The sequence below is a fragment of the Ascidia mentula genome, chromosome 8, assembly GCF_947561715.1.
Source record: "Ascidia mentula chromosome 8, kaAscMent1.1, whole genome shotgun sequence".
In the NCBI taxonomy this organism is placed as follows: Eukaryota; Metazoa; Chordata; class Ascidiacea; order Phlebobranchia; family Ascidiidae; genus Ascidia; species Ascidia mentula.
The window spans coordinates 1,100,047-1,119,309 of record NC_138573.1 but is presented as its reverse complement, the minus strand read 5'-3'; the positions used below and the strand labels follow the sequence as shown (position 1 = coordinate 1,119,309).

Here is a 19,263-nt window from a genome sequence, read left to right as displayed (position 1 = left end):
ATTTATTGACAGTGCGCCTTATAATCGGGTGCGCTTTATGGTCCGTAAAATACGGTATACAGTAACAAACAGAATTATACACTCGTTTTTTTTCTGTAAAAATGTGTAAGCTTTCTGTTTTTTTTTGACGTAAAGCAACACTACGATAGTACACGAGGATCGAAACTGTAGCGAACTGTGGCTAAAAAAGTCCATTGGACAAAGGTGGCCAACCTTGACGCATTGCGTGATTACAATTACCACTAGAGACAATGAAAGAAAAAACAGTATTGTTCGTAAAAATGTAATTCATTTCCTGAAAAAAGTATCACAAAAATTTAGATTACCACAAGCTAGATGTGAATTTGAATTGAAATTAATTATAATCTAAAACGATCATACTTCAAAAAAGAAGGGGAGTGAAATTTGTAACGCATCTGATTAATAATGACAAAAGGAAAAGCAAAAGGTTTGCCACCCCTGTATTAGACAAATAAATAAAACTGTTACCCTATAGATGAGATTGTGGTGGGATTCAAATTTTTGTCAGCCGGTTCTATCACAAAAGTCATACTTTTCAGTGGATTCTGTTACAAAAATCCATTAACAGTAACCAGTAATGCTAACCGGTTCGCTGATCTCTTAAAATTTAGTTAGAACCGGTGTGAACCGGCTGAATCCCACCACTGCCTATGGATGACTCACCTAAGTTACAGGCTAAGTTTGAACTGAAGAATATCAGTTCTAATTGTTACTACGAAAAACTCACCCTCAAATAACGCGGCAATTTCTTTCCGTTGGAAAATGATTATTCCAAGAACAGCTAAAAGTCTAAGCAACGCCGACATGTTGTGTTGCTTGCAGATCGTAAACACATTCGTACTGTTTTAAGGGGTTACGTTTATCAGTTCGTTGCTTTGCAAACATAAGCGCGTGCAATTATTAACCCTCCAGTCAACAAATCTGTGCAATACTTTAATATGTGTGCAATGTGAACAATAGCCCTCATCGCCACTCCTGGGACAAGAACTGGGCTTCCATCCTCGTGGAAACCTAATTAAAGATGACTAAACTGTAAAGTTTCACATACTAATGTTTCGTTTACGATGCTGCAGTGGACACAGTATTATGTAAACTCAAATAAATGATAAGAAAAATTGTCCGAACGTTATATGTTGGCAAAAACGTTGTCTTTTGAAATATGGATAAACATTAGGAATAAGTAGCCTACAGTATGACACCGAAGAAAAGGAGAAACCGGAGCTGAATAAGAAAATGCTGTGATCTACGCCATTGCGTTGTAAATTTTTTATAGGGGAAAAGTTTGACGCAGTCCTTCATCACGCTCACGCCTATGTGGGGTGAAAATGCTTTTACACGTTTTAAGAATAACTACTTGCACAGGCGTCGCATAAAGTCTCACCACGTTAGTGCAATTTGATTATGAAATAGTTTATGTACCCACAGCCCCACGAGATGAGGGGCGACGTGACAGTGTCCATAAATGTTTAGGGGTATTATATAAACTTCAAAAAGTGGTCCGTAAATTTGCAAAGGCTTTGCATCCTCCACAGTCTAGAGTTATCACCAAAAAGGACTCAACCTACACAACTTTTTCTCTCAAAGGCCTGTGAGCGTGCAGTCGGTTTAATTTATGTTGACGGAGAAGTTGATCCCAACTGGATTATCACTTGTCACACGCATGTGGGCTATATTTCAGATCAATAAACAGCATATTATTGTGTTTTGTTGTAAACGTTTATTAAAATACTGGTGATGATGTACAGTACAACAATAAAAGTCTTTAAAAATAGAAAATAAATATTTGCAACTGTCTTTTGAGCAGACCTTCTTTAAAATAGCCCCCAAAGGTACAAATTCTTTCCAGCTGCAGCGCCCCCTTGTGTTGTGTTTCTCTTGTGGTGTACATGCCTGCAGACAAATTTGAACTTGACAAGATGTCTTTCCCAAGTCCTAGTTTGTAAAAAATGCTTTCATCTGACTTTATTTTATGAAAAAATTGGAAGTTTTCTGTCAATTTGTATTTATTCAAATTTTGCTTTTGTAGTAGTTGCAATGATACATAGTCTGTAACTACAATAAACAGTGGAAACCATATCTTTTGAAATACAATCTTGACTTGGTCGGCAAATGTCATGGCGTTCAGTGCATCGGATAACGCCCAAACTGTGCTGCAAGCTGTAAACAAACTCTACCACAACTCAAATGCTGCAGAAAAAGAAAAAGCATCAAGATGGTTGGGCGAATTTCAAAAATCTGTAAGTTACTAACTGCCTTTGAATAATTTGTTGTGATGAGTGATCACCGTTATGTAAAAAAAATGGTTTTTTAATGCCATTTTCTCTGTGCAAATCCAAAAATTTAAGGCTGTATGGCATAGGAAGTTATGTTGTTTTTGACTAAACTGCTAATTTTTGAAAGGTTTTTGCTTGGGAAACTGCAGATCAACTTCTCAGGCTAAAGAATGATGTTGAATCAACTTATTTTGCTGCACAAACTATGAGGACAAAAGTAAGCAATAGTGTGTAGGCATGGAGTTGATAATATTCAATTTTGTTGGTTACATACAGATGGCCACTGTTTCGACCGGCAAGGTATCGTTTTGTGCAGTTCAGTGTGGCTATGATGTGCCTTAAAATGCAAAGATTGTGTTTGTGTCTTGAAATGCAGAAAATACGTATTTTCCTTAAAATGCAAAAATTGTGTGTGTTCTTTGAAATGCAAAAATTGTGTATGTTCCTTCAAATGCTCTCAAAATAGTGGTAAATACTGATTCTAAAACTTAATTTTTCCAGATTTTATATTCATTCTCCGAGCTTCCTGGGGACACCCATGACTCATTAAAAGAATCACTTCTTACTCATATTGAGCAATTATGCAACATGTCCCCCATCCTCACCACACAGGTAGGTTATCCTATCATATGACTTTCTGATGTGACAATGTAGATTAAGACAATATGGCAATTAACTCAATGAATTTTCTTGCAGTTAGCGTTGGCTGTATGTGATCTTGCATTGCAAATGACTTCGTGGGGAATGCCGGCTGTCACATTCATGCAAAAGTATGTATGTTATAAGGCTGATATTTAGTTTTATAAATAAAATGTGTGGGAAGATTCTGACTAATCACATGAATTGCATAACAGCCAGTATTATAATTTTATAAACTTAAGCATGCTCAGCCTAGATTGTCTTGATAAGAAACCTTTTATTACTACATGCCCATTAGGTGCTGTGGATGTACTTGTTTTTTCGGTCTGTCAAGTTTGTTGTCACTATTCTATTCCAGCATGTTCAAATAGGCTGCTTTCTTAAACACTATTTGTACAAAACTTGTGTCATTTTCCTGTTACTAATGTTTAAGTCATACCTAGAGGACTTGTAGTATTAGAAGGGTAAAGAGTTAAATAGGTTGAAAAAATGCACTTTATGTTATAGGTACGGCCAAGAAAGATCTTCACTTCCATATCTTCTGGAAATCCTAACTGTTCTGCCAGAAGAGGTGGGTTGTTCTTTCCACATTTAGACATCTGTCACATTCTATAACGGTCACCGTATCCATTGTTCAGGTCAACAATCAGACGCTTCGGCTCGGAGCCAACCGTAGAGTTGAAATTATGGAGGAGATGGAGAATTCTGCCCCGATGGTGGTTGACCTACTTAAAGCCTGCATTGGTATGTTCTGACTGTTAGTTAAAAGCAAAATTTATGATTTTTGTACTTTTACCAGATATCGTTGAAGAAGAAAGGCTTTTGTCAAAAGTTTTTAAATGCCTGGCCAGTTGGTTCCATCTGGGTGTTTTGCCCGGTAACCATGTGGCACGCAGCAAACTTCTTGATGTTCCATTCAATGTTTTGGTGAGTTTACTTTAATGGGTAGCTTTATTTTATACTTAAAATTAGCTGTTAACAAAAGTTGTCAACACCAGTTTATTTAGAGCAACTGACTCAGTACACGTTAGTTTTATTGATGCCCATTTTATTGATTTTGCATTGCGTAGAAGTTGTTTGTACAAAGTATAACTGATTTGATTCAGAGGGACACATCAACGTCATCATCTCTTCATGAGGCGGCATCTGACTGCATTTGTGCGGCTCTGTACGCAGCAGAAGATGTAGCAAGGTATAGAGATCTTATGGAGTTGCTTTTCCACGGTACTCATTCTTTACGGGAAGCTTACCACAATGCTGTTGCCCATGAAGACACCGACAAGTATGTTTTTTAATACATATAAAAAATATTGCAGGGGCAAAATTTATTCAAACTTTTTGCTATTGAAAATTGCTTCGGTGATTTTTTTTCAGGTGTCTCAATCTTTGTCGTATATTCACTGAGTTGGCCGAGTCACTGTCAGAAGCTCTTGTCAGTGCACCTGGTGATGGCCTTGGAGACCTTGTGACCCTTGACCTCTTGTTGCTATGCAATGGACACTGTCAATATGAGGTGTGTTGTAACTCCCAAATGCCCAACTAGGCATGTAAAATACTAAAAGGAAGTTTGTCAATTAAAAACTTTAAAAAAAAATAACAATTAAAAACTGTAAAAATATGTTGTATGTTTTTTTTGCAGGTTGCGGAAATTACATTCAACCTGTGGTACCGACTTTCAGAAATGTTGTATTCAAACGATCACAATGAGTTACGCCTGATATTTGGACCTTATATTGAACGACTTATCTATTCCCTTGTGAGGCATTGCCAGATGGAACCTGACTATGTAAGAATTTTTTGTAAAATATCAATGTTAATAACCTTTTTGTTGCTGTTGGTGCCACGCTTTTTGTAACATCAAACAATCTGTCTTTCTGGTTTAACAGACCATTCAAATAAACTGTTTAAATCTTATCATTGTAACTTTGCAAAATTTACAGTAAATTGGTTTGGAATTACTTGATGCTGCAATTATATTTTCAGGAGAAACTGCTGGAGGAGGCAGATGATTTTTATGATTTTCGGTTACGCTCAGCTGACTTGGTCAGGGATGTTGTTTACTTGGTGGGCGCCACAAAATGCTTCGCTCAACTATTCACAATGCTCAATCAAGAGGGCGTTTCCCCAAGTTGGGATGTTACAGAGGCAACTCTCTTTATTATGGCTGCTGTTGCCAAGCACATTGATGTGTATGTTGTTTATATGTGGATTATTCTATTTTGTTTTGCTTAAACTTACCACTTGGCATTTGATGCGATAATTCAGTGCATTCTGTTTTTTAATTGGCTAATTTTCTAATATTAACGTTTTGAAAACCAAGATTTTTTGTATTCGCAGAAGGGAAGAAGCTGTTGTGCCTCAGGTGCTCCAAGCCATCGTATCCCTACCTTCAGATAGTCACCTGGCAGTTCGTCATACAAGTGTGCGTCTAATTGGGGAACTGTCTTCTTGGATTGAGAAGCACTCACAGTTATTAGGTATTGGATTATGAGATTTGAGCCACAGTGGTTTTGCTTTATAAACTGTTCTGATTAGAATCAAATGAATTTTTATTATTGTTGCTTTATATACCTGTCTATTGTTGGAAATTACAATCATTTAGAACAAATTGAATTCCAGATCACATTCTTCAATTTTTGACGCAAGCACTCCAACAAAAGGAACTCTCTTCAATTGCAGCATTATCGTTACAAAATCTGTGTGAGGCGTGCAGGCAACAGATGATTCAACATTATTCTGCACTCATTCAACTTCTACAGGTGCTGTTAATGGCTAAGCATTTTGTGTTTCCATAGAAATATTAATGTGTTTTCTTGCATAGGTTGCTGATGACCTTCATGTTTCTGCCAATGCCTCAATTGGATTGTTAAAAGGTGAATGCTTCAAATCACTTGTTTTATTGTTAAAGCCAATGGGTCTTAACTCGGGTCTATGGACCACTGGGGGTCCCCACTCCCCAGAGTGCTGTGGGTGGCTCAATAGCAACTTCAGAACATGCATGTTGCGTAATTTGATTGCTTTTTTAAAATTCCATTAGAAAATATGATCAATTATGGTTGCATGTCGTAGCCTTGTTATATGACAAACGAAATCATGATGACGGATAATCTGTAATTGAACATCAGCATCAGTAGATATTTAATAAAGCTGAAGGACTAGCAGGTTGTAAAAAGGGAGCGCCCAAGACAGAAACGTTAAACAAACTTTTTACTTAACTAAGCAAAAAGCAGGCGTCACATGAGATATTTTCCTCTTCCAGGTGTTGTTACAATCATAACTGGACTACCTGTTGCACATCTACAAGAAGCTGTTGGACTTTTGTGCAAAGCACAAATCAACATGCTGACTCAGCAGTTACAGCATGACCAAGGTTAGACTGTTTCTAAATGAACAGAAATAGTAAAATGCGATAAAGTTTAACGTTCATTTTTTTGCCTCATGGAAAGTTTGCTCTCAACTATTTTCTGGAATTTTAGGTGCCCGAGATCCAACCTTGTGGTTGGACCGTCTCGCTGCAATATACCGGCACATAGAAATCAAAAGTCGCAACGGTGAACTCCATCCATGCAAAGAAATCACAGAGGAAGTTTGGAAAGTTTTGAAACCAACACTGGAGCACCACAAAGCCGACAACAGGATAGTGGAAAGATGGTGCAGGTAGAGAGAGTGCTCTGGTCCATAAACTTACAACTATATTTTGTGGTTGATAAATTGCATCCCAAAAACGATTAAAGCTTGCGGTCTTTGTGGGTCACCAAGGTCGCAAGGGTGGAATGTTTCAAAATATATCTGGTAAACTGTGTAACCAATGTATGACATGTTAAAAAACACCTGATTTTCAAATATTTTGGTATTTGGATGAATTTTAGTACATTGCCTTGTTGGTTTTATAGGTGTTTAAGGTTTGCAATTCGATGTGTGGGAAAATCTGTTCAAGCAACTTTACTGCAACCCATCGCTGAAACCATTACATCCATGTACGCTTGCTATCAACACAGTTGTTTTCTGTACCTAGGCAGTGTTCTTGTAAGTCAATATTGTTAATTAGTTGGGAATTGTGACTTTGTTGAAGGTAAAATTTGCTTATGCGAGTACATGTATGGTAAGGCAGAGGCCGACATCTGTTGGAATTAAGTGTGCCAGTTACTAGTATTTGTATGCCAACATTTTGTCAACATTAAACATGTAATAATCCTGTCCTGCCAACCCTTGTATTTAAAAGAGAACAAGTTAAACAAAAAATAGATTATTAAAAATTGTATTGTTTGGATTAGTATATTGAGTCAAGGTGAAAAGGTCAAGTTACAGTTTGTTGTTTGGTTATTAGGTTGATGAATATGGAAAAGACCCTTCACTGTTGGCAATGTTGAACGCTTTCACTCAACCAACTTTCGACATTTTAAACACTAAACGTGGCTTGGAAAATAATCCAGACACAGTGGACGATCTCTTCAGGCTTTGCTGCAGGTAAAAAAGCTCGCAAGAAAATTACTTTTTCCTGTACACACTGTCGCTGTGTAACCATTTATTCTTTTTAACACAACAGTTTAATCCTTTCCCTTATGTGCTGTCCTAGAAATGTTTTGAGCTGTGTTTTTCACAAAGAGAGAATCAGCAACTTTTTTAAGAAGTGTGGATTTTATTGCGTATATAAGTTTTTTTGGGTCAATTGTTGTGAATTATTATGAGCAGAATGTTTTTGCTAAAAAACAAGCCAAAAAAAATTAATGTTGTGTTGCTTGTATATTTTAGCATTATAACATTTACATACAAATTTTATTATAAATGTTTGATCGTTGAAAGTTGGCAAAACACAAACAAGATGAATATTTGTGATATACAGGTTTGTTGAAAAGTGTCCAGTGGAGTTCCTCACCCACGCTGCTTGTCCCTCACTCCTCGACTGTGCACTGGTTGGGTTGGGTCACGAACATCGCGATGCAAATGCGTCCGTCACCAAATTTATCCGCAGTGTTATAGAATGCAAACTTCCACCATTACAAAAGCAGATTGCCGACAACGTTTTTGCTGCTTACGGTGGACAGATTGTTGAAAAATCTCTCCATGCCTGCTTGTTTCAAATTCCTTCCTACCTGTATCCTGATATTGCTGAGCTGTGGTGGGCCATAATAGAAAGAGATAGGCAGGTGAGTCCAAAAAACATTCGGGCAAATCGCTTTGTTTATTTTTAAATAATTTGTACTTACTTTACATGTATTGCACAAAATTTTCGTAAACTGATCCATTTTAAGTTAGATTGGCAGTCTTTTACTTGTGGAAGTGCTGTATTTGGACAAGTTTATTTAGTTGATCATAATCTATCAAATTCATTTTCAACGATCAGATATGGGGGTGTTGAATTCTCCTTACTTAAATGTACCAAAGGACAAAGAGTGTTCCACTTATATAGTAGTGTTTTGATATGTGTGACAAGACTAATGCTTGTGGGTAAATGCAAATGTATTCTGTCAAAGTTTGAGTAAATTTGTAATAGGGTTATACAGACAGAACCTTAGTAAAATATTTTGGAATGATTAAAATCTAACAATCAGCAAAATGTGTTTCAGAGTTTTGCAAGTTGGTTGATGTCAACACTTAAAAACCTGCCCACCGAAGCAACCCTAGCAACTGCTACACCTCAACAAACACTTCAGTTCCACGCAGAAATTGTGGCGTAAGTTAAATAAGTTGTGGTAAATATAGTGAGCTGCATTATTGGCTAAATTGCTTATGCATTTTGTAGTATTTTAGGTTTAAAATCAATGGCAGTCCTGATGTTTTTAAATTTATGGAAATCTTTTTGTACACATAATAAACATACAACTTGTGTTTTAGGGCAAGTGAATGGAAAACAGTCAGCTACCACTTGAGGGACTTTTGCCGACTTTACAGATGACAACAGAACTCTTTTTAGTTTGGTTTTCATTTGCCAAAATGTTTTGAGCAATAATAGTTGCTGTACTAGTTCAAATCATGATTTTCTTTTACCTTTTTATCTTGCGCTGTAGACATCGACTGTTGTTTTTTATGGAGAACGCCAATAAAACAAAAACTGTCATTTGAGGTGTGTTGCTAGGCAAAAATTATTCAGGAAAGCAAAATAAACCACATTAATCTGTATATTGGCATCAGATACTCTTTTAAACTGTGCGCTAAGCACTTTTGGCATAGGTAAACATATGGACAAGCAACAAACACAAGTTGGAAACCGATGATAATCCAAAAAAATATGCCCAGTTTTCATACGCTTGTATTTGTATAATCTCATCACAAAACAACCACACAATTAAACATAGAAGAAAGGATTTTCCCTTGCACAACTTTTGTGCTTTATCAAAGACTTATGCCATGAAAACTATTCTGTGCAACCATAATGTAAAATTATATTACAGAATTTTTTTGTTTAACTTAAGTCAAACTAATAATTGCACACTACACAAACAACAAAACAAGGTCGAAGCGCAAGCGTCAGTTAGCTTTTGGTGGTTCATAGTCAACTAACCGTTTACCGATTAGATATCTCTCGTTCTTAATATGGTCGCATAGTCTGCGAAACTGCTTCATTTCGAACCAGCAAAATGCAAAAAATGACGAACCAAATATTAAGCAAGGGTATAGTCGCCAATGCAAAAAATACATGGTTGATAGACTGGTTTCCAGCAAAAATGTGATACCGTGCCCGATAACATAAGGAAAAGTCAAACAAAGTAACAAGCATTTTACAATCACAAACAAAGTCTCGCGCATGAACTTAAGGAGGTCCATTCGTAAGAAACCTTGCTCAAATGCATTATCAATGCTCTCTCTCAACCAATTATTCGGCCCAAGGAAGATGGAAGCAAGAAAAATCTTTTGTATAAGCATTCCCAATGCCCAATCCTGCCACAGAAATATGACTGGGGTTTGGTATAAAGGTGTGCGTAATGGAATCACTATTACTAGATTGAAAAGCACTCCAAACAACAGGGGTATTATGCCAACTACAAATATACCAACTACCATGCTTTTAAAAACAACAGAAAGCAACTGCTTCATAACATTCGCTATCATTGTTCGTCCAAAAGGGGCGTATTTGGTAAGTATCATCAACAATCGAACAGTAGACCAACAAGCCCAAATTCCAAGTGCAAATGTGTAGAATTCATGAACTGGCTGGTGTTTGTCTAACAAAATTGGCAATGGACCATCTGGGCCGAACAACAACTGGAAATATAATCTTCCAAACGCAACTGGAAGGCAAAGCACGATGGAGGCCAATAGCACCACAGTCGCGCTCGCTAAGATCAGCAATATAGCCACCCTAAGTCTGAAGCACTTCGGCTTGTCATTATACGGCACTTCTATGTCCAAAACATTGTTGGGGTCATTTCTGTGCAATAACTCTGCAAACTGATCTTCCATTAATAGATAAGATTTGATCCCCAGCATATTTCCTACAAAGTGACACCAGGCTCTTATGGCATTTTGCAAATGCAGTCTCCAGAAACCCTGTTCAAGAATTATTGGCAAAATCAGCTGACTTGCCATAAACTGCAGAGGAAAATCTCCAATTGGTGAAGCAAACTGATTTCCCTTGCGGTAAGGTAAGAAACTGGGTAAAACAACGTTCAAAAACTTTACTGGCAACCAGGAAATGATGATAATCAAGGTGCCAAAAAACATACAAGTTAAAAGTATTCTCTTGAAGTGCCGAAAAGCAGATATTTGAATCATGATGCGGACAGGATTGAAGTTTGGATCATTGAGGTTGCGCAAGAACCACAAAGTTCCCGGACGAAGAATTTCCTTTAGCATCATGAGGAAATATGCAATGTAGAATGTAAATATGAATCCACTTAACCAGTGAAAGAATAAAGAAGACCCGGGGGCTGCTAAAAAACTGTGTTTTCTGTCTTGCAATGTTGAGTTAAACATCTTCAAGGAGCAAATGTCCAGCCATGCACCGGTAACAAGGGGTAAAAATACAAGTTCCATTAACAGAAGCAAGCAAACTTTTAGAACTATGTAGCAAAGACCAAACACTTTCTGTGTGTAGTGAAATTTCCAGTATTTAAAAATCATGTGACCCATCAAGAATCCTGTGGTTATAAGAAAGTAACCACAAACAGCAGTTAAAACTCCTTCAAGTTTGGTGGCAGCAACATTGCTGTGCACACCCATGAGCATAAGGGCAAACTGTCCAAGGTGAAATGGACAAAATGCAAAGAGCAGTATGAACAGAGTGTTCAAAGCCACAACCCAAAACACATGTTCCAAAAACAGAAGGGAGCCATCAAGCCCGAGAATTCTTTCCCATGTCGGCTCATCTCCCGCCCTCTCCCAATTTATTCCATTCCAGTTTCCCACATTTTCTTCCTGCATTTCTTCCTGTGCCACAACAGGAACTGCGTTCTCCTGATTATTATTGTCATCCACATCATCAGCCAACTCCTGCTCATCCTGATTTCCATCTTGATTTTCTTGGCCATCATTTGCTTCCTCCTCATTTCGTCTCTCCTCGATCCAAGCAGGCATTTCTCCATTTAAAATCTGCATTCGGAGCCAAACCAAACCAATAAATGCTACAATTGAGCAGCCGACGATCGCAAAGCCATTCACAACATCCCCGCCAATATTTTTTGGTGACACAATGTCCATGGGAAATGAAATTAAACTTTTCAAGCTGGAGGAGAATATGCATTTGTAAATCCTGTACGCAGTCAGTGGAACAATTCCCAACCATGCGACTGCAACCAAAGTGTAGTGGATCCAGCACTTAATGGCAGATACAATGCTTCGTGTTAGGCCCAAAAAGAGATCTCTTATCGGCAAACGACTTGGCATATCCGGGCTGTAAATAGGTTTAAAACTGTACTTGTGTTTGCACAATTCGCAGTATTCCTTGTGGCTGTGCCTTAGCCATTGTGTGAGGCAATCCTGGTGCACATGCTTGATGCTCCCAGTACATATACATGGGTGGAAGAGAGGTTTGTCGTTGGTGCCTGCCATTCTGCATACACGGCAAATATCTTCTTCCTCGTCTGCCATTCTGCAGGTGGTTGCTTTGAAAGTTGACAAATTTAACTGAACCTCTCTACATCAAATGCTATGGCAAACTTCAGGGCGAAAACATAATGTTGTTTATTAGTTTTTTTTATTTCTTATAGAAAAAGCAGAACTTGGAAAAATTATAAGTTGCTTGATTTAATCCAATACAGTTTAAATGTGCAATAAAATTTCCCACCAGTAATATTTTTTTTAAAAAACACGAGCGATAATTGACACATTTCATTTGGAATTTCATTATGAAACAAGCATCGGTATTATGCGGATTCTCTCATTTACCGCATGCTACACAAAACCTCCATCACGTTAAAAGAAATATGGTACACAAAATAGCAACAACCTCTTTACTCCTTTATTTCTTTATTTGTGTTTCTTTGACATTTAACAATAAATTCCCTTTTATGCGCACTAGTGGACATAATCTACAAAATCAGTGAACCGAAACCTTATTTCGCATGGGGAAAAAAATAAATTTTATAAAATAAATATGGAATTTTGACAGCTTTAATTTTGTGAAAATGTATTATTTTTATTTATCTTCTACATTTTTCTAAGAATATTTAAATTTTTCAGGTGTTATGTTGGAAACAGGCAAATTTTTGGTTCGCTGGGCACAAGTCAAAACACGTGCTGTGTTTCATAATTTTTTGCGTTAACAACAGCTGCTATACCTTTAAGAAATGGTAAGTGATTGTTGCTTATTTGTAAGTAAAAAACTAAATTTTTTATAAAATGGTATAAGGCCGTATCTCAAAATCACAGTGTGCGTTCTGGGCGAGAACCGCGCTATAATAATCGTTGATGAGTGGATTATGGATACCATATAGTACACACTCTTTTCACTGTCCAGCCTAAAGTTGCCAAGCAGCGGTCTTCGGGTAAATTGATTCACCCCAACAGTCGTCAAGCCAACCATTTGTCACGACAGAAATACAAACAACAACAAAAACAAACTTGCAATAGAGAAAAAGCCTCCAAGCTTGATGCCAAAGTCCGTAAATTTCTGTGGTTTCAAGATAACATGGACAAAGATCTGGAAAAATGTTCCAACGAGGAAGTAGAAAAACTAGTTGAAAAGTAAGTTGAAGCTTCCTGTTTTGTACGCATGTTTCTTGCACTCGTCATCGAAACTGATATGCCAAAATCTATTTTCCTGTTATTTAACCAACAGTTACAGAGCTGTTTGTTTTAAGTGCTGTCTGAACCATTCTACACTTAAGAAATACATTTAAGTCAGTTATTCAATTGTTAATCTGCTTTTTTGTCCTTTTTAAAATGTATATAATTCAACAAGTTTTGCATAACAAAAATAAAGTCCCAAACTTTATTAAGTTATCATCCCATGCTTATCTCTCCAGATATTTATGTCGATTTAATGATGAACTTGAACAGATTGAAATAATCAGAAGTGTTGGTAAGAGAAATGCCACCCAGCACTCATCCAGAGAAAGAATAATCAAATTTCAATTGGACCAAGAAAAAATGCTGTTTAAAACTTCTGGTATCGAGCTACCAGATCTACTGAATGTTAAAGCTGTAAAGTATGTAGATTTTGCTCGATTTACTGTTAATTGTACCAGTTGGTTTTACTGTAAATGTTTTTTAGGGAGTTTGAAGAATGGGATGGGGATGCCAAATTGTTGCCCAGGCTTAAAACTATTAAGTTTCGCAAACAAAGTGTTTCAACATGACTAAAGGCATGGGAATGTCAACATGAAGATTGGTGAGAGGGAATGCCAAGAAGTGTCACAACTGAATGAAAGGTGTAACTGGCATGGAAACTTCTAATTATGTGTGACATCAGTCACACTGCATCTTCACAAATGAGATTTTATTTGTTAAAAACTTACAGATTGCACATGGAGGTATGAAACAAAACAAAATCACATGAATGGTTAGTTTGATCCCCATGTTGGTTTAAATGAGAAATACATGTGATCATTTTTATGCTGGTTGGTTTTTCTGTACATGGCATCAGTGTTATGTAGTCTGTCAAGAAAGCCAAGGACTCCAAAACAATTGTTGAATCTGGTGAAAAGATTGAAAATAAAATTGATCAATCTTCCATATTTAGTTACGTTATGAAGTGATAGAACCATACTTGAGGTGATGGTAGTCATGAAATTGTGGTGAAGGAAGGCCAGGGAAATGGTATCCACTGTGGTGAACGCTCGAAACAAAAGTTGCGATGAAAAACCATATCCATGATGTCAGTATATGAGATTTCAACAGAATTGGAAAAGTCAAAACTGGCAGCATGTTCACAATCTACGAACAAATATGCACAGTTGTCGTGTGCATGGGTTTCATTCAGGTTCTAGCAACAGGCCCACAGCATACTTGTTTCAGTCTTACCGGTTTAATGCCGTTATCATTTGTCTCTAAAAAAGTTTATTGAACTGAACTCAAAATATTCTTGTTGACAGGTTTACATAATGTTTCGCATGTAGATATTTTGTGCCAACGCCGTAAATCTTAGATTTTTGGTAATTACCACATGCTCGAAAGGATGAACGTATACAACGGCAATGCTAATGGGGGCTGTCCATTCGTGGTGAACTTTGTGAATGTGTTTGTAGAGTTGGGGGTGATGCATCAATCTGTAGAAATACGACGATTCATGTTCTACCTTAGAATTTTGCAAAACGCTCATGATCCGTTCGTTCGGTGCAAATTATTTCCACACAGAGCTGACCCACCTGTGCAGGTAGTAAAATGCAAACTCTTCAAACACACCAAACAGTACAAGATCCAACAACAGTCTTGGCAATGTTGGTAAATCAATAGTTTCAAATGGCATTTTGCGCCAGGCCGTCAAGGGGTAGAAGCAGAGTATCATAATAGTGGCAACTAACTGGTTTGTGTTGATCACCCCAACGCATTTCTTGAATAACTTCCAATCCACCTGAAATACACAATATGGCGGGGAAAATGTGGTTTTGTAGTATGGAACAAAAGTGATCCCCAACGAAAATAATTATATTTGCCTAATTGTCGTTGCATATGATCAAAAACGTTTTTCTGTAAAGAAATAAAACTGCAACAACGAACTGTTAGTCCTATTATTTTGAAAGTCATGATAAGAAATAGTGACCTAACAATGGGGTTTATCTTTTTTCTTACTGGGACATTTTTGTCATCCTGGATCTTGTATTTGTGTAGAAACTGTGGTTTTCCTGTCACATCCAGGAATATGAAGAAAGCGTTTGTAATCCAGAAGGATAGACCCAACGCTGCCATTGTTCCTGTAAGCAAAGTAATAAAAATATGTTCATCTTCTGCACTTTATAAATACCATTCTTGCAAGTTAAGCTAAATATTTATTGTCTTTTTTAGCCTTTATCACTTAAAAAGTATCACACTGTACTCGTACAAACAGCCAACAATCAGGCCTATACAGTGAATTTTAAATAATGGTTGCTGCATTTCCATCCTCACCTATAGTAAAAAGCAGAAAGTGACTGTGTTGAAATAGGTCTAATATCGTTTCCCACATAATTGTTGTCTTCTGCACACTGCTGCAACAATTAGTTGTGAACCTCTGAATCAGTTTGCTTAAAATGTGGTCGGTGTACATTGTTTTCAAGCAGTCACATATTGTTGTTAAATATTTACCAAACCGTTTCAGACAGGGACGGATTGAGGAGGGGGCGATGATCGCCCTATGGAACATGTCATTGTCTGTTAATGAAGTTTTGTTTAGCACACAAGCGTGCCTTTTCCCGCCAGTCTTCTGGTTTTGCGCCAAAAACAACCATTATTGCGTCACAATGCGTTTCGAGTCTAAACAGCCGTTTACGTTAGATTTGGGTGTTTTCGTATTTCGCTACAGTTAAGCGTTTTATTAAAATAGAACAGAGAATTAACAGGGGCAACTTGAAGGCAAGAATATGCCGGGAGTAATGACAAATTAGTAAATAGCGCCAAATGCAAGGCACAGTTGAATAACAAAACTTGCATAGTTTTAAACCGTGTTCTGACGCCAGTCAAATTCTCATGCAAGGCCTGGGTTAATCCAACAAACGTTGTTTTTATTATGGATCGCATATTATTTAAAATAATTCATGTACATTCTTGGCAAAATACTATCAGGTAGATAAAAAATAACAATCAAATACATGATGGGCAGTGGCACCAATAAAACCATTAAGGTTATCAAGTCTGTCGCCCATATGATGGTAATTTCCTCACGAAGAATCACGATATGCCGTAGGATTGCTACAGGCAGTGGCGCTTGATTGAGGCAAGGGTTAAGGGGTTAGGGAACACATGGAAGATATATGACACAAAATAAAAACATGTAAACTTTGATTCTACTTTTATCACCATATTGGTTTGAGTGAAAAGTACATGTGATCATTTCTATGCTGGTAGGTTTTTCTGTACATGGCATCAGTTTTATGTAATCTATCCAGAAAGCCAAGGAATCCAAAACAATTGTTGAATCTGGTAAAAAGATTGTAGATAAAATTTACCAATCTCTTTTTTAAATGTTTACAAAGTGATAGAACCATACTTAAGGTGATGATAGTCATGGAATTGAGGTGAAGGGAGGCCAGGGAAATGGTATCCACTGTGGTGAATGCTCGAAACAAAAGTTATGATAAATAACCACAGCCAGGATACCAGTATATGAGATTTCAGAAGCAATGGAGCAGTGAAAACAGGCAGCAGGTTTACAATCTGTAAACATTAAACTAAAGTGTATTAAAAGAATAGCCGCTTTGTAGACGAGTTACTGTTGGAAAGGTCAACTGTATACAAATAGTCAAAGTTACTATGAACACTTTGCTTTTTTATGAAGGATAAATTTTACACTTTTAATTTGCAAACATTTTCCCACTACATTAGCAATTACCACATGTTCAAAAGGATGTGCATATACTGCAGCAATGCTGATGGGTGCTGTCCATTCGTGGTGAATTTTATGAATGTGTTTGTACAATAGTGGGTGATGCAACAATCTGTCAAAAATATGACATTTTTAGAAGTAATTTAATGGTCACAAAGTGACTTCACCTGTGTAGATAATAAAATGCAAACTCTTGAAATACTGCAAACAGTGACAGCTCCAACAACAGTCTTGGTAATGTTGGTAGATCAATGGTTTCATATGGCATTTTCCGCCATGCCGTCAACGGGTAGAAGCACAATATCATGAATACCGCAATTAATTGGTTTGTGTTGATCACCCCCATGCATTTCTTGAACAACTTCCAATCTACCTAAAGCACATCAACGGTCCAAATGTAATATTACAAAAAAAATCATTCCACATTTCAAACAGCCACTAGTTGCAGAGGCAAAAGTAATCAAAATGTATGAGGGCCATTAAAAGAAAGTATTTTGCAGATTTTCTTTGTATACTTTTAGAAATAGAAATCAACACTTCCTCACTTTGAAAATTATTTCAATAATCTACTAAACTCTTACTGGGACATTTTTGTCATCCTGGATCTTGTATTTGTGTAGAAACTTTGGTTTTCCTGTCACATCCAGGAATATGAAGAAAGCGTTTGTAAGCCAGAAAGATAGACCCAATGACACCATTGTTCCTGTAGGCAAAATTATAAAATATGTTTATGATCTGTACACACTAAATTTTGCAAGTCTAGTCTGTCATAAGTAATGCTTGCATGAACTGTCCACAATGTTATGTGTTGATTTAGTCATACTAATTACGCCTGTAAAACAGTATTTTTTACGAATGTTTGTTGCATTTCCATAGGCTACTTACCTATAGTAAAAAGCAAAAAGTGACTGTGTTGAAACAGATCCAATATTAATTCCCACATGATTTTTGTTCTCTACACACTGCTGCAAAAGTTGCCTGCGACCTACTGGATCTGTTTACTGAAAATAAGCTTTCTTACATTTGTTTTCGATCAAACAATCAACATTAAATATTTACCGAACAGTATTAGCTGTCTGCGCAATGTTGTGTAAAGTTCACTGGGTTACGGGTAAAGCGTTATATCAGTGTATTTAAAAAAGCAGCAACTATCCCATTAAAGAAAGTTTCTTGTGCGGGAAATGCCCTTCTCGAACTCTTGCCTCTTGCGTCACAGAGAATAATTGTACGTAACAATGCAATCGGTATGTGTGGGCGCCAATGCTGAGGTGGATGAGTATTTTTTTGCACTGTGTGAAAACATTAGTAAAAACTTTGAAAAAATTCAACAATTATGCATTTATTACCATGTGAACGGAATAGGAGTTGCTTTTCCACACTCACCTATAGTAAAGAGCAAAAGTGACTGCGTTGAAATAGGTATATAATTTCGTTTCCCACGTATTGCTGGATTTGCAAGTGGTTATACGTAGTGCACAAGCTAAAAGACTCCTGACTCCTGCTAATAAACACCTTGCAATAACAAAAATTATCTTACAAGTTATTATTGCGCCCTAATAGTTAACAGCGACAACAGCTAAACAATACGATACGGGACGATTGTGTCTATCATTACCCGTTGTCTCATCTACCTGTTCTGTCTTGTTGCCTGTTCATTACGACCACTATGACCGATTGTCGTATTAAACTGTATGCGGTTTAAATAGAACAATTTGGAACCAGCATTATTGCGTCCAAGACCATAACGAAAATATTTCATACGCTAATGCATTAACAACATGTTGACTTACAGATTACTGTGTTATGTCAGCACTGGGTCGATACACTGACTTAAGTGACAATAAGCGATGGAGATGATGCTGACACAGAACATGATAGTTGTTTCCATTGAATCGTAGTTTATCACGTCACGATCATTACATATGCTGCATAGAGTGACCCTTGCAATCGGCTCAGCCAAGTGACCTTGGTGTACAAACAGGACCACGTAGCCTACATTCCACTCAAATAGGTCGCAATTCGATTTGACCCTTTATTGTCTTTATGGAAAATTGCGGGGCCCTCCCCCAAGAGCGCCTTTGGACCGGCCCTGTGTACACATTTGTTTTGTAGCAGTCTGACATTAATGTTAATTATTCACAAAACATAGTTAATTCAGCCTGAGGTAAACTTCTCTGTGTAAATATATTTTTCATATCAGTTTTTCTGCCATTTTCACAAATCTGTTTGACTTCACACAAGCGGACATTTGGGGAAAAGGGACTGATCCCTGATAACGGTTTGGAAGCTTTTTTCACCAACCACGCCTTCACCACACCCACATTGAATGTAATCACCCCATGCGATTGGCGGAAAATGTTGAACAAACAAGTTGGCAACATCGTCACGGATGGCCGAGCAGGGTTTCTTCTTTGCAGGGAAACATGAGTTTTG

At 37.2% G+C, this 19,263-nt stretch overlaps 5 protein-coding genes across 5 annotated transcripts; 2 read left to right on the top strand and 3 right to left on the bottom strand.

Annotated features, from left to right (window-relative positions):
• Positions 1-2,052: 2,052 nt before the first annotated feature.
• LOC145910364 (transportin-3-like) lies at positions 2,053-8,965 on the top strand. The gene is made up of 21 exons (XM_082997461.1): positions 2,053-2,258; positions 2,422-2,511; positions 2,796-2,906; positions 2,991-3,064; positions 3,441-3,504; positions 3,572-3,677; positions 3,733-3,860; positions 4,040-4,215; positions 4,308-4,446; positions 4,573-4,719; positions 4,917-5,122; positions 5,271-5,410; positions 5,553-5,692; positions 5,755-5,806; positions 6,193-6,303; positions 6,410-6,590; positions 6,827-6,959; positions 7,261-7,400; positions 7,777-8,080; positions 8,501-8,607; positions 8,769-8,965. The coding sequence occupies exons 1-21, from the start codon at positions 2,136-2,138 to the stop codon at positions 8,827-8,829; spliced, it is 2,733 nt and encodes a 910-aa protein (XP_082853587.1). The 5' UTR covers positions 2,053-2,135; the 3' UTR covers positions 8,830-8,965.
• A 200-nt stretch (positions 8,966-9,165) lies between these two features.
• On the bottom strand, positions 9,166-12,025 carry LOC145910953 (E3 ubiquitin-protein ligase MARCHF6-like). Its single transcript, XM_082998178.1, has one exon. It carries the CDS (start codon positions 11,958-11,960, stop codon positions 9,402-9,404), a length of 2,559 nt encoding a protein of 852 aa, XP_082854304.1. The 5' UTR covers positions 11,961-12,025; the 3' UTR covers positions 9,166-9,401.
• Positions 12,026-12,540: 515 nt separating this feature from the next.
• Positions 12,541-13,925, top strand: LOC145911535 (translation machinery-associated protein 16-like). The gene is made up of 4 exons (XM_082998919.1): positions 12,541-12,661; positions 12,829-13,055; positions 13,337-13,519; positions 13,585-13,925. The coding sequence occupies exons 1-4, from the start codon at positions 12,659-12,661 to the stop codon at positions 13,667-13,669; spliced, it is 498 nt and encodes a 165-aa protein (XP_082855045.1). The 5' UTR covers positions 12,541-12,658; the 3' UTR covers positions 13,670-13,925.
• On the bottom strand, positions 13,874-15,474 carry LOC145911534 (fatty acid hydroxylase domain-containing protein 2-like). Its single transcript, XM_082998918.1, has 6 exons — positions 15,417-15,474; positions 15,102-15,223; positions 14,678-14,883; positions 14,473-14,578; positions 14,080-14,246; positions 13,874-14,006 (listed from the first exon to the last, which is right to left on the bottom strand). Exons 1-6 carry the CDS (start codon positions 15,472-15,474, stop codon positions 13,874-13,876), a joined length of 792 nt encoding a protein of 263 aa, XP_082855044.1.
• A 548-nt stretch (positions 15,475-16,022) lies between these two features.
• Positions 16,023-17,971, bottom strand: LOC145911596 (fatty acid hydroxylase domain-containing protein 2-like). Its single transcript, XM_082998992.1, has 6 exons — positions 17,716-17,971; positions 17,412-17,533; positions 16,998-17,203; positions 16,837-16,942; positions 16,495-16,661; positions 16,023-16,424 (listed from the first exon to the last, which is right to left on the bottom strand). Exons 1-6 carry the CDS (start codon positions 17,771-17,773, stop codon positions 16,301-16,303), a joined length of 783 nt encoding a protein of 260 aa, XP_082855118.1. The 5' UTR covers positions 17,774-17,971; the 3' UTR covers positions 16,023-16,300.
• Positions 17,972-19,263: the final 1,292 nt, after the last annotated feature.